The sequence below is a fragment of the Neltuma alba genome, unplaced genomic scaffold (genome assembly GCF_004799145.2).
Source record: "Neltuma alba isolate B1F8T4 unplaced genomic scaffold, ASM479914v2 tig00011359_pilon, whole genome shotgun sequence".
NCBI lineage: Eukaryota > Viridiplantae > Streptophyta > Magnoliopsida > Fabales > Fabaceae > Neltuma > Neltuma alba.
Genome location: NW_021636056.1, coordinates 88,732 through 103,656, shown reverse-complemented (window position 1 = coordinate 103,656; position 14,925 = coordinate 88,732). Strand labels below are relative to the sequence as shown.

The 14,925-nt window shown below is 34.1% G+C and overlaps 1 protein-coding gene across 1 annotated transcript; it reads right to left on the bottom strand.

Moving 5' to 3' along the window:
* Window positions 1-2,527: 2,527 nt before the first annotated feature.
* On the bottom strand, window positions 2,528-13,674 carry LOC114712409 (ABC transporter B family member 25, mitochondrial-like). The gene is made up of 20 exons (XM_028896940.1): window positions 12,944-13,674; window positions 12,610-12,852; window positions 12,315-12,501; window positions 11,874-11,935; window positions 11,649-11,692; window positions 10,843-10,945; window positions 10,498-10,605; window positions 10,055-10,138; window positions 9,890-9,950; window positions 9,278-9,423; window positions 9,079-9,195; window positions 8,534-8,619; window positions 7,418-7,506; window positions 6,233-6,288; window positions 5,544-5,624; window positions 5,380-5,445; window positions 5,180-5,272; window positions 4,321-4,385; window positions 3,755-3,890; window positions 2,528-2,834 (listed from the first exon to the last, which is right to left on the bottom strand). Exons 1-20 carry the CDS (start codon window positions 13,310-13,312, stop codon window positions 2,700-2,702), a joined length of 2,331 nt encoding a protein of 776 aa, XP_028752773.1. The 5' UTR covers window positions 13,313-13,674; the 3' UTR covers window positions 2,528-2,699.
* Between the last annotated feature and the right edge of the window lie 1,251 nt (window positions 13,675-14,925).

Here is a 14,925-nt window from a genome sequence, read left to right as displayed (position 1 = left end):
ATATTAGTTATATGATAATGATTTACTTAACTACACTATCAGTGGGGTTTGAGTTGAAAGTGTGAATTAGATTTGGTAAGCCGTCCTTCTCATAGGGAAGAAAGAAATACATGGCAAACTTCAAAGGGCTGGTGCCACTTTGGTAAGGAATGGTGAGCACTTTATAATTCTCAAAAGAATTATAATAATATTCTTCAATTGGAGTAGAGGTTATGAATGGAACTTCTACATTCTGGCCATTGAGAAGATTGAAACTTCTGTCTCTAGTCATGGTGGGATCAAACTTTTGAGCCCATGCTCCTTTGAAATATAGAGCGTTGGCAAGTACTTGCTTTGTACATTGATCTTCCTTATCAATCCGCTAGTTGCATTTTCAACCCATGAGTTCACTTCTTGTGCAATTTCCTCAGCCTAGTGAACAAACTTCATAGAACTAGTCAAATTAAACCCTTGCAACCCATTCTCTATGCAGTTCCAAAGTTGCAATCAAAGAGGAGAACAAAAGGGAGGGTTAAGTGCAGGTAAAGAACACAGATGAATAATCGAAGAGTACCTTGTTGATGAAGTCACCCGGTTCAATTCGGCTTCTGTAAACATTTCTGATTATGTCTCCAAAACTAGTCTTCAAACCAAAAGATTTTTCAACCCAAGCGCCATTAACAAAAGCCAGGACAAGACCTCCACTTTCAGTGCCCCCAACATGCCTTAAACCAGAAACAAATTTTGAAGAACAGAATTTAAATCATCTTTACTCTTAGATATCAGAAATGAGAGAAGCTGCTGCAAGGTTTTTCCTTTAGATCCGGCAGCAACAAGGCTTAGTATGATATGAAGAGATAGTGGGATGATACGAAATTGGAACCCTTTTCAATTTGTTTCTGAAGAACTTTGAATGCCAATTGCAAACAGAAATCGGTATTGAAGGAATTAGTCTATGTCTGTGAAGGAAGAAATGCCATTCCCTTGAGCTTGGGTGCGATCGTTTTGATTGAGTTGCCCAAATTTATAAGAGAATGGGATGTGATCAACTCAATTAATAAATGCGCCGGGCTTTTGGATTGTTCGATAGGCCACCTATCGCTTAAACGGTAAGGATATGGATGTAACTTGTAAAATATACTTAATAATAGTAATATAAAACTGTATAATTATTATGATATTATTAAACAATATAATATTTAAAGACAGAATTATTTTTAGAAGTTTGACATATAAATAACTTATAAATTTGGTTGGCAAAAAAACATAACTTATAAACATGGATGTTTGACTTGTGAACATCTTGAGACTTATGGTTAATATTTCCAAATTTAAAATCTTTTTTTTTTTGGTTAATAAGTACAAAACCTCTTACATGCATCATTATTGATAAGCATTGTAAGTTATTCTTCAGACTCCATAATTCATGTTGTATTGTGCTGAGAAAAAAAGTCAAAGTTATTCCTACTGTGTTTTATTAGTGTTTTCTTCATTTGTATTTGAACACTAAAAATAAAAATATTGACAGATATTATCTACGGATAAGATTACTTAACATTTTAATTTTTACCAAAACCTTGTGACATTCTTGACTCGTTATCCCCAACAGAAAAGCATATTCATTTAAACTCACCCAAAATTTTACCCACAATGGAACTTGTTAGGGCTTTGTTTTATATCTCATGCACATAACTACTTAAAAGCTAAAAAGATCCTGAAACACATTTTTCCATTCACATTTCTGCCCTGATGATCAGGAACACATGGTAACTAGTATAATATTCAGTATATAATTTATTTTATATTAGAAGATAAATTTTGGCAGAATCTAGTTATTTAAAATTATATAATATTGGTTATGATTAGTCTTGCAATAATTCAAATAGAATAGTCATAATAATAACAAACCCAAGCTTGAGGCTGGATCATATAAAAGTATAAAACAAGGCATGAATGATAATGTACTTCGGAATATCCTTCTAACTACCAAAGAAATTAGAAAAGAAACTCATTAACACATCAGTCAGGTAATTGAATCGACAATCCCAACTCAATTTGAAACCAGTTGGAGCTAGTCGACGGTGAAAAATGTTGAAATCAGTTTTGTCCCAAGCAAACCACCAAATTAATTTGAAACAAGACAGGATCTATGCGTAGCGCTTCTACAAAATGTTTTCTGTTTTGTAAGAATTCCAAAATAAACTCTAACCAACAAAATCCAAATCCGAACCTACTTGAGGCTGATCTCAGTCAGGGACTCAAAACACAGGTATTGATAGGAGAATGGAAATCGGTAATATTATTCTGCATTTGAAACAATGCATCAACAACATGAACTATAACAGAGGACAGCAGAACTACATACAGGTTTGCTGTAAATAAATTTGGATTTCTACAGACACTAAATCAAAAGAAAGAATAAAGGAAAAAAGAAATTCATATCTTAGCCCACTTGAGTCAGATTTAAGCGATGTGCCCTCAAACATAAATATTGGCCAGAAAATGAAACATGAGGTAGCCAAGAATTGCTAGCACTATGAACTTGACAAGCAATATGAAATATAATACAGCCCAGCAGAACTCCTTACAGGTTCGCTGCAAATAAACTTGAAGATTGTTAATTCAGATGCTGTCGCCGAAGACCATAATCTCGCTTGTCTCTTATTTGTTTTGCATTGTTCACATCTGAGCAGGACGAAGAGAGAAGGGATTGCTGAGTTTTATGCCGCAACTTTCATCGCTGCATCAACTGTGTTATTTTGCTGGGCCCACAGTTGTGCGTATCTTCCAGCCTCAGATAAGAGCAGCTCATGTGGTCCTTGTTCAACCACCTTTCCATTTTCCAACACTATGATCTGATATTGGGTGGACGAATATTAAAATAAGCATAACGTGCCGTTTAGAGATAACTTGAAAAGAAAGCAAGGATCTAAGAACTTAACTAAAAGAAATAGTCATGATATATCTTTTGTATTTGGGCTAGTTCTTATTAAGTGCTTGGTTTTTGAAGATACCAAAGATAACCATGAAAAGGTACTTACACAAGAAAATGGAGCAGAGTTTTTGTTAGAGCTACCCCTTGCATGCTTAATTATGATAAGCTTAGTGTATTTCTAGATTAAATTTATTAAGAATTTTTCATGTACTTAAAAGGTACTAGTTGATGTCTTAAAACCATCCCAATCTTTCAAAATATGCCTTCCAATACAGGTTCTATATTAACGATTTTTCTTTTTGCCTATAAATTAATGATTTACTCCACCATAAATTACTCCACAAGTAATATTCCTCACTTCTTGGGGGCATTTTTAAAGAATAACATTAATTACTCATAGCATTCTGCAAAATGACTTATAAAACAAAATACCAAATTCTTCTAAAACTTGCCCTATAAAAGTCAATGGGAGAGAGTAATGTTTCTATTGCATAATAAACTTTTCTTACACAGCCGACATACTTTCGTAGGTCGCTAAACCCGAGTTCAAATGGACCTATTAAAGACTTATATGAGTGGGGCCACCTGTAACTCCAATGCAGCCACTGCCCAGTCACAAGAATTACACGACAAAACTGTCCAACTATCATTACTTGCGTGGGCATGTGCATACAATTTTTTCTTTTGACACAAATAGTTTACTGTGTTCTGGTGCAAGTTATTACTCACTGTCACCTAGGTACCCAAGGAACAATGTTCTTCGAAACAAAGGTGGTTTAAAGAACAGGTAGAAGCATTAGACATAGATGTTAAAAACTTAAACATAGAAAAAGAGGTAACCTCATCACACTGCATTGCAGTAGTAAGCCTGTGAGCAATGAATATGGAAGTGCGATTATTTGCTAAAGATTTCAAAGCATTTAATATCTCTGCTTCAGTTGTGCTGTCAAGTGCACTCGTAGCTTCATCACATAACCTAAGACCCAAAACAAGGAACAACCAAGATTAATTGAAAGACTGCTGATTTTATGCTACTTTCAAGTGTACCATAGATATTGATCTAGCAATGAAATCTGAAGACGACAATTTTTTTTTTTTTGGGAATAATTTTGAATATCAAAACGCATCTCATACTCATCACAGGAAAGGATTATTCTGTCCTTCCCTGATAAAACTGATTTGTGTACTCAATTGCTTGATCATGATTTTTGATTTATTCCCCCTTAAATCCATGACTTCAATTGATTTTCTAATCATGATTGATTTATTTTTGTCATTTGCTGAGTCTCTGAAGTTCATTTTAGTCTATATGAGATCCATAAGTTCAATTCAACCATCAAGCTTAACAACGCATGACTAAATACAGAAAGTATTAAATGTCTCAATGAAATAATCAGAATACTCACAGAATTGGAGGTGCTTTCAAAAACGCACGAGCCAAGGCAACACGTTGCTTTTCACCACCACTTAACTGAGCAAGAAAGCCATCCAAGAAAAGTTTAATACATAGCCAACATAGACGAAATATATCCCTTTTAGAATGCAATTTTAAACCCATATTATTTATGTATATCAACACTTCCACTTGATCAACATAAATCAAATCCTGCCTCGTGTTGCCTTGGCTCGTGACAGAAAATATTAAGTTTGAGGCAGGATTTATTTCTTTCCAAAGAAAGTTGTTAATTCCTCCAACTTAATTTTGCCCCAGATGCTCTAAATTATGCTTTAGTATCTATTGGTCTAGTTATAAAATATTTTCTGTCACAATAATCCATTCTTTCTCCGCTCTTTTTTGGTTGAACCACAAGCGTCACTTCTGATGTGCAGCTGTGGCACAAAAGCAATTTTATTTACCGAAAAGACATCATTTATACACTAAAAAGTGATCTTGCACGCTCAAAAGCTCTTTCAAATTGTTTAATACACAGTCAAGCATGCACTTAATTGTTTGTTCTCCACCGCATTTTACAGAGCCTATAAATATATCTTCCAATTGCCTGTTTTTATATATTTTTATAGCAAAGCTCAATCAAATGGTCTTGGAAGTGACTATTAATAACTGGCTATTAGTTATACCTTTGGGTGGTTCTTTACCAAAGATGTTACTCCTCGTCTTGAATAACAGTCATTTATGAATTTAAAATTGTTTACTGGCCCATTATCTTTGTATTAAGCGCCCATTATTTTCATCACAAGGCACCATAAACTCCCAAATAGATTAAAATAGATATACTAGATGCAGTAATCAGGAAATGGTGTCACCTTGAGCCCTCGCTCTCCCACAACAGTTGAATATTTTTCAGGAAAATTCATGATAGTGTCATGAATTGCTGCTTGTTGAGCAGCTTTATAGACCTGTATGCAGAATGTTTTAATCTAAGTGAGCTACTAGACATACCACAGCTGAAATTTGCAGATTCAAGATGTGAATAGAGGGAAAATTAAGGAGAAACATAGATTACTTCCTCTTTAGTGGCTGAAAGTCGACCATAATGGATGTTGTGGAATATTGTATCATTGAAAAGTACCTGCACACAATCACTCAAGTTTTTTAAAGCATCCAAGATATCAGGTGGGCAACAAAGTAACACAGATTGAAAGGAGACAAATGATTTATTGAACTTACAGTATCTTGCGGAACAACCCCAATAGACCTCCGAAGACTATCAAGGGTTACATCCTGGATGTTTTGACCATCTATCTTTATCTGTAGAGCACGAATAGGGCATGAGAAATTGGGAGAAAAGTAATACCCAGTCTAGTAATGAAAAGAATAATCACTTCCAAATTTTTACGTAACCAGCACTAACTATTATTTTGATCAGTAACATAATTGAATTTCCTCCAAAGTAAAACTAAATTAGGCCAAGAAAGCCATTAGCATATCTCTATCTCATTCATTCACAAGAGCTCAATCTGACTATAGAAAGTTAAGTACAATGGATAGGTGCAACATCTGCATTCAACTTAAAGTAAAGAATTTGCTCGAATGCTTTATACACTCCATGCCCTGGATGATTGAATTGTAACCTTGGTATGCTATTTGTGGATAGTTTTTCCACAGATCCTTGTGTAATAAAGGAAAACAAAGAATCAAAAACAGTAGCTATCTTCATTGCTTCATGGATGAGCAAGTAATCAGATCACTTATCACTTATATTTCTTAAAGTTTGTAAACACATGGCTTTGATGCCATATAGTTCTTGTGCTTAATAATGGCACATGTCAGAATTTGTATGCAGATTACTAACTATGAATATCAAATACACATATAGCTTAAATTCACTTAAGATCAGATTTGAGTTCATTTCTTACACTTCCAGAATGAGGGTCAAAAAACCTGAAGAGCAATCTAAGAATGGTTGATTTACCTGTCAAGCACACACACATATTAAATATCAGAGACATGTTGAATATAAGGTGAAATCACAAATAATGAATGGCGTAAAATTCTGTTAAAAGAATTTCACTAATTTCCCACTGAATGCATGATACAACACATCATATTTCTCTAGAAGATTTGCCCCTCCTTGCCCAAAAGCTCAAGAGCAGATTAAAAATCCCTATTTACATTGAGTGAACACCAAACTAATGATGCAACCATGACAAGCAAAAGCACAAGCATAGAGACTGATGATAAGATACAATCATGCAAGGCATAGCCTAGTGTACTTCACAGGATCAGTCCTTGCCTTACTTAAAACCCCACCAGTTCTCAGGAAAACATCATCTGGAGTCTGGACCACAACACTCTTGCTCCTGTTGACTCTAAGTCATGAAATTGCCTACAAACCAAAAAGTGCATACCTAGAAAAAAAATCGACATCTATTCCATCCTTACACAATTTTTGAAATTGGAAAGGCTTCTACTGCTTAATTTTCCATCTTACTAAGAATTCAAATGATCCATAGAAGGGATCAAAAAAGCGATCCCACTTTAACAGCATAAAAATCTCAAACAATTCATCTCAATTGTCATTGGCAATAAACCATATCTTCAAAGAAATTAAAAACCAGTGATCCACCTCTCCAAGAATAAATGGATTGGTATAGTTCTGCTTCATCATTAACTTAATATATTATTATTTTCAGTATATGATTTTTCCTGCCAGCTAAGCTTATCATTTCACCTTCATTGCTTTCTAACAGTGAGGTACCCAATCAACAATCAAGATATTTTGGACATAAGGATTACATGATAAATGTACAAGTGAAAAATGAGTACACAGAAATAAGGATGCAAGTAAACAAAAATGAAGCACCTTAAAAATGGGGCCTCGTGCAGCCACTACTCGATAAATCACAGAGACCATACCCAAGGGCCTCAAAGCATATGTCCGTAAATATTTCACCAAATTGTATAAGAAGATACAAAAATTAAAATAACTATAGTAAAGTTTCACCAACTTAAAAAAGAAAGGTAAATCTCACAAAGCAAAAAAATTGAAGAGAATGAAGAAATCTGGGGCAATTCCAGTAATCCTTCATGCTGAACCTTACCACTTCCACTAGTTCCAACAATTGCCACACTTTTTCCGGCTGGTACAATAAGAGATATTCCATCGAGTATTTTCCTCTCTGCAAGGTAACTGGGGACAAAATACATCAATAATTCATCAAACTGATATTAATTATAAATGATATCTATCAACAAGTTAGCATTGTAACAGATTTGCCAACGCTAATTCATAGAAGATCCGAAGCAGTGTTTTGCATTATTTACAACTGGTGTTAAGGAAACCATACTGAATTCGCAAGTCTAACCAATGAACTGGCTGGATTAATCCATAAAATCAGCCACTCAAAAATCTGATTGAATTGGTTGAACAAGTCAAACTTGCACCAATTTAAGAGTCTACTGGTTTTGATTTTTGTTTTTTTTTAAATGATTCTTTCCTATGAAACATCATAGTTCACCTTAGACGGATAAGGGAAAAAAAATGAAAATAGAAAGCAGTTGAGGAAAGAAAAGGTCAGAACAAGGAAATCTAAAGAAAAGCAAATATAAGTGAAACATTAGCCATTTTCTTGGTAATTTTCAATCCCTGCTCCTTATCATACTCTATCATCTAGTAGAAGGCATCAAGATTCTCAGACAAAATTGCTTCTCTACCATTTGATTCTTAATATAGTTTGAGGACCCCAAAGTTTAATAGTAAGTACTTTTAAATTTTAGTCATGGTAGTTTTATTTAATATAATTTTAATCAAAAAGGACTTCTCAAACATCTTAAGAAATATGGAATTAGTAATTAAATATTTAAAATTTATTAATATGTATTAGCTATATCACAATTTTAATATGTAAATTTAAAGAATATATGCACAAAATCCAGGCTTAATTAACCGCCCCATTTAAGCAAACAAGGCAAAGATGTGCCACATCCAGATGACAAGATAGCTGCAGGCTAAAATATACTTTTTTCTTTGTATTCTCTTTTTCCTTTTGTCTACGCTGATTTTTTTTTTTTTTAAAATTTTGGACCAGAAATACACTGATGTTGAATAGCAAGGAAAAAGTATTTCCCCTCTAGAACAGTGGCACCACCAAATACAGTAGCCACAAGTCAGCTATAGCAATCTCTTTGCATCAGGCAATAAAGAAACAATCAACTACCTGAAATGTACATTTTCAAACTCTATGCTCCCTCCATATAATTCCAGCGGCTTTGCATTGTCTTTATCCCTAACATCAGCTCTTTCCTAGAGTAAGAATTTTAGAAAAAGAAAAATATTCAGTATCACAGGAGCAGGCAGGCAGAGAGAATTGCTGAGACATATGATTTCATCGCAAGAACCACATAAGTTCCCAAAATTAATAAAGGAAATAGACACTGAGGACATATTTTGTTGATGTTCCTCCAATGGAAGAATCCCCAATACTGTAGTACTTTCACAAGCAGAAAGAACAAAAGCATAGCACCTCAAACAGTGAAATGATGGAAAAACCATGTGAACCAAAAATGGGAAGAAACAACATATTTATCCACGTAAAAATGCAAAAATTGCACTTGCCCAGATCCTGAACAAAAGTTAACGGTTGAGCCTCTCACCTTGAAACACAAGGGTGCATTGAGGTAACCTGAATCAACCTATGTTTAATAACAATGCATAAAAGTAAACTGCTCAGATAATTTTAATGAAGCTCAATCAGGAACATACCTCAAGTAACTGAAACATTGATTTCATGTCAACTAAACTCTGTATAGTCTCACGATAAACACTGCCAAGGAAGTTAAGCGGAAGAGAAAGTTGGAAGAGGAGCCCATTCACCATCACCTGTATTTAGAAATTAAATTATAAACAAGTTATGTGACCCCTAATCTATTGTAGAGCAATCCAAATGAATTGAATTAATTACCAAATCACCAACAGTCATCTGGCCACTCATAATCCCATGAGAAGACAACACCATTGCCGTAGAAAGTGCAGTACTAAATATAACATTTTGGCCGAAATTCAGAGAAGCAAGACTGCGTTGTGTTTTCAGAGCAGCATCTTCATACCCTGAATTACAAGATTATCAGTAACAGCAGCAGAAAAAGCAAGGATTACAAATTGGAAATTAAATAAGCCATCTGAATTTATAATAAGATCATACATTCAACTCCCATTTTCATAAACCAAAACTGCAAATTGATGTTTTACATAAACAACATACCCTACGTCCTTCCATTTGAAAGTCAAGATTCACAGCAAGATTTCAATGATTGGGCATACAAAGAGAATAAACTGGACAAATTGGTTTCATATTGTTTTCCAAATTAACATGTATTAGTATTTCTTATGCCGGAAACATATATTCTAGAACAGATGAAATCAAATATGGAAGGAAAATATATAATTCTTGAGATACTAAGAATATTGAATTATGATTATAAGAGATCCCCCAAAAATTATAGACTAGAATTTATATAGAGGCGTCTTTCTGCCTGATGGATTTTGACCAGAAAGATAAGAATAATTAACTTACTCTTTAGGTACTCGTCATATTTTTCAACTTCAAAATCTTCATTATTGAAATACTTGACAGTCTGAAAAACATAAAAAAAAAAAAAAATCCAAATCACATTGGAGCCACAAAGAGAAACAGCAGTAATAATTCGAGACCATTTGCACTAGCAATTGACATGCTCACCTCATAATTAATAAGTGAATCAACTGCCCTGGTACTTGCATCATTATCAGCTTTATTCATGGCCTTCCTGAATTTAGTCCTCCACTGGAGAAGACATGAAGCTTAAGCTTAGGTGCCAAATTAGTACAGCATGATCAAGGGAGAATACTAAAGCGAGTGACCATCCCAGTAAAAATAAAGAATGGAAACTTAAAGATTCTGACGTGAAAACCAAGTTGATTTCTGTTTTCTTTTTTCAACCCCGGGGGTAAGGGGAAAATTGAGAGGAAAATTATCAATGACTCACAGCATTAGCAAAAACAAAAATAAATACATGAAAATATATCAAGCAGAGTTTCACTTATCTTACTTATGAAAAGGCAGATAATAAATGAAAGAGACTACTAATTATCCCACACCTCAAAATAATGCAAACATAAGATGCTCAGTTCAAGACACAATACCTGTGTCACAGTCAGTGTAAAAATAACATAAGCAGCCACCGATAAGGATGTGATCCATGCAAAAGGTGCTCCAAATTTGTAAGCCAGTATACCTGATACCATAGATATCTGGATGGATACATATTAAATCTGTAGAAGTTGGTCAGGGAAAAAGAAGCAAGAGATGGGATGAACAAAATAATATTTAAAGAGCAATTAAGATTTAGGGGGAAAAAAAAAAAAGACCAGACAATAGTGATTCACAGGTAAGAGGTCCAGTTCCTCCAAAATATTATATTTATTTAAATAACATAGATTGAGGACAGCATAAGTTAACTCAGGAACAGGGGAATAGTTGACACATACCTCTAATACAGTGGGTACTACATTGAACACCATAGATGAGAGTATAAAATTTATTGCACGACTACCACGATCAATTATTCTATTTAATGCTCCAGTTTCTCGGCTGAAAAATAATGTCTAGGTTAGAACCAAAGAACCATATCAATGAAAGCATTCAAATCATAGTGGTCATGCAGGAGCAAGAAAAAAAGATATTTCTGAAAATAATTCAATCCTAGAATTTATCAACATCTTATACCCAAATGTGAAATTAACAGAGGAGAGTATGGAGTAAATTGGGTGTCCCCGTAATATCTGGTGTCAGGTAAGCGCTCTTATGTGAAGGGATAAACAAAATATAAACCCCAGAAATTCACTTGGCAAAGTTCTCAGAATTAAATCTTTTGCATGTTATATAGAACATCAAAAGTCCAAGAATTAAATTTTATCCTCTATCCTTCAACTTGAAAAAAAAAACAAAAAGAAAAAAAAAGCTAATCATTAGCACCAGCAGGAGTAAATTATTTGCCTTAACCTTTATCCTCCCACGTCCCAACCTTCCCTTGCCGTTCACCTCTTCCCAGCATAGCCCCAAACTCCCCATGTATCAATCATAGCCATAGAGAATAAATAAATAAAAAGAAAATGCCTTTCCTTTTTTTTATTAAAAAAAAAAAAAGGACAAGTTGAGCTGATATCTTGAAAAAAACCTAAAATGTGGATTCAACATAAAACTAAAACCAGATGAAATGTGAACACCTAATTTGATTCATTAAAAATAAAATCTGATGTAATACATACTATTCTCAGCAGGGTAGATGCATTACCTTAGGTGATAGCGTAGGTCAAGCTCATGCAAATGAGAGAACACCTGCAAGGTAAGATAACATAAATTGAGCAAAAAAAGAGATACAACTTGAAATATGATTTTCAACACACAAACACAAACTGAAACTGTATATAAGAAAAAGCTCATCTAAAATATGATTTTCTCTATGCCCATACAAAAGAGAAAAATGTTCTATAACACTTAAATCACAACAGCACCATACCTTTCTAGATACTAATCGAATTGTTCGCAACGCTACCTTAGAGAATACAGCAGTACGCAGTTCTGCCACAAGAAGTTGCACCAAACATGAGAAAATATTATTGAATCATGAAAAAAAAAAAAAATTTCTTTTCCCAAAGAAGTATGGAGTAGATGGACAGGAAGGTTTTCAAAAGTTAGTCCAATATTATGAGTGCAATGGAAATCTTCTTTGTAAATATAGGAGACGCATGCCATGTCCTTTGAAAGGTACCTGTGAATTACAAATAAGACCAGAAAGAGTTTATAGACAGCCTCTTTCAATGATGAGAGAGAACGAGAGATGGTAAGCAATGAAGTCCCACATGTCAGGAGAAAAAAAAAATGACAAATTTTGGGTGCATATAGGCGTATCGTGTTCAAGGAGTACATAAGTGCGACAGAAATAACGACATTCAATTACCATTGAAAGCAGAAGCTCCTGAACGAGCAATTCCATATCCGATTAAAACAGATGCTGGAGTTGCGAAAATAGCCAACAGAGTTGAATTTGCAGCTGTAAAAGAAGCAAGATCACCAGCATTGCCTGTAGCAGTCGTCAACCAATCAACTGCAAGCTTGAATAAGAAAGGGACCTGAACATTCAGAACCTGAAAGACAGTAGAGACTTGATCCATTAGACTGAGCAGCCAAGAACAAATCAAAATGACTAGCATTACCACGTTAACAGCTTGTCAGCAAGTGACACAGCTACTAACCTTAGCACCAACAAGAAAACCCAAAGCAGCAATAACCCGGAATCGGAATTCAAGATTATCCTTCATCCACAAGTAACTCGCAAGTGTACGGAGAATTTTAATGTCAGCAACTCGTTCCCCTGAAGAAGTTTTAGTAATCGTGGTTGTAGTTTTTTGGTTCTGGGTCTCGGTCTTCTTTGAGGACGTTCCATCATCAGTTTTAGTTGAAGTTGAGAATAATGCTCGTCCGTCTACCGTTGAACCCTGCATCGAAGGGGGAAAACACCGTCAACACCAAAACCATTGAACCAAGAGCAAGAGTTTGTTAAAGAACAGGAAGGGCAGGTGAACTAACAGGTTGTGGAAAGCATGGTCTGGTTACTCTGCCATATACTGAAGAATAGGAATTAGAATTTGATGAATCAGAGAGAAACCCCTTTATACTAAGAAATAAACTTGTAGATCTTCTGGGAGCAATCGGATTGACCCTAAAGCAATCTCTACTGATCCTATTACGACTGGGGAATGTGCTGATGCCAGAGAGACTAACAATCGATCGAACTCGATTGCCAATCCCATAGTTCCTGCTCAAAACAACAAAAGCAGAATTTTCAAAATAACTTATGGCAGTAGCACCGCGTGACGCCATCACGGGTCTACCATCACGTTGAAGAAACTCCGAAGCTCGAATGCGTTTGGAAGTAAAAGAAGCAGCAGCAAGCATTCCTTTAAATTCAAAGCTGTCAAACTTTTCCCTTGCGCGAAAATAGAAGAACCCAAACCACAAATAAGAAGCAGACTTGGACGAGAAAAACCCTAATCAAAACTTTCTTCTCTGGGTAAGCAAGTGTTCAGTTGTAAGAAGGTGGCTGGTAACAAAAAGAAGAAAGTATGAGGGACAAATATATATAGGAAAGAAGAATAGAAGGAGAAAAGACAGAAAGGCAGAGAATCTGTGCGTGATGTTCAGACTTTAGAACACTCCGAGGTGAGCCCACGTTGGCACCGTGGAGATTATTAGGAGACTAATGGAGATTAATTCAAACCCAGCACAAAGAACAGCGATTCAATGCGCCGCCGTGGGAGTCAATGGTAGTACCCCTTTTCCCTCGCTGCTGCGCCAGTTCAATCTCAACAGTCAAATCTCCAGAATTGCAAAATAAAATTCTTAATATAAAAACTAAATAAGTGATTTAAAAATATTTTAAAAATTAATTTAAGTAATTATTTATAATAAATGTTATATATATTATAATTATATTTGGTTGGAAATACTTCATAATTAATAAAAATATTTTTTGAAAGACATTATAAATTTAAAAGACAAAACAGATAAAAATCTTGTATTTAGAACTTTCAATTAACACTTATATTAAATGTAAGTAAGAATTTATTATTTTCTACCTTTAAAACTTATAGTTTTTTTATTTGAGTACATGTAATTTTTTAACTATAAATATTATTCTCTATACTTGTAATTTACTAATTATATTTGTTATCGATGCTAAGGCGAGATAGTGACAAAATACAAAATTAAAAAAATTAGATGATGGACTAAGATGTATTAATCATCAACATAATAAAAAATTTTATCCTTGAAATTATCTTCTTGCATTTGTAATTTAGTTTATTTTGATTCCATTTAAATCTATATAACGAATAATTCAGGTGGACGTTAAATAGAAGTTGGATCATGAACCACGAACAACAACGTTTTCCCTACCAATTTAAGTGATGAGCATATGGACGAATGCCAATTGAGAAAACTACAAGAATCCAATATAAAAATCCACTACAGTTACCTCATGAAAAATCATGTCAAGCTATAGGGTCTTACCAATTAACTGTTTTTATCAAAACAATCTCAGCACTTGGGGGTTTTATAATTATGAAAAATTATGTGGAATTAATTTATAAGAATTTATTAGAATCAAAAAATGGCTCAGAAAGTTAAGAAAAAATGTATTTAGTTATGGAAAATTTGGTAAAAAGAATCCTGTTTAAAAATTTAATTATTTAAAAGGATCTAAATTTGAGCACATGCAACTATAATTCGTAAGTGTAATATATCTTCTATTATGTACAAATATTATTAATAATGTGCAACAATTATTAATATGAAAGTTATTTACACACACCAGAAGATATGTTATATTTACGGATTATAATTGTACTCGTTCAAATTTGATTTTTTTAGTTAGTTAAATTTTTAAACAGAGATTTTTAACCAGATTTTCTAGTTATATACATATTGGCCTTCACATCAACACATTATTTATTAAAAAAAATTAAACCCATGTATAATGGGTATTAAATAATAAACATTAGGTGGAGGAA

What these genes read in the sequence shown, in the direction of transcription:
- LOC114712409 (XM_028896940.1), bottom strand. Translation starts at nt 13,312, where the DNA reads ATGCTTGCTGCTGCTTCTTTTACTTCCAAACGCATTCGAGCTTCGGAG. An exon ending in ATATGACGAGTACCTAAAGA is followed by an intron (nt 9,424 to 9,889) that starts GTAAGTTAATTA and finishes CTTGTAATTCAG; the next exon opens with GGTATGAAGATGCTGCTCTG. An exon ending in TTTCAGCCACTAAAGAGGAA is followed by an intron (nt 5,273 to 5,379) that starts GTAATCTATGTT and finishes TTCTGCATACAG; the next exon opens with GTCTATAAAGCTGCTCAACA.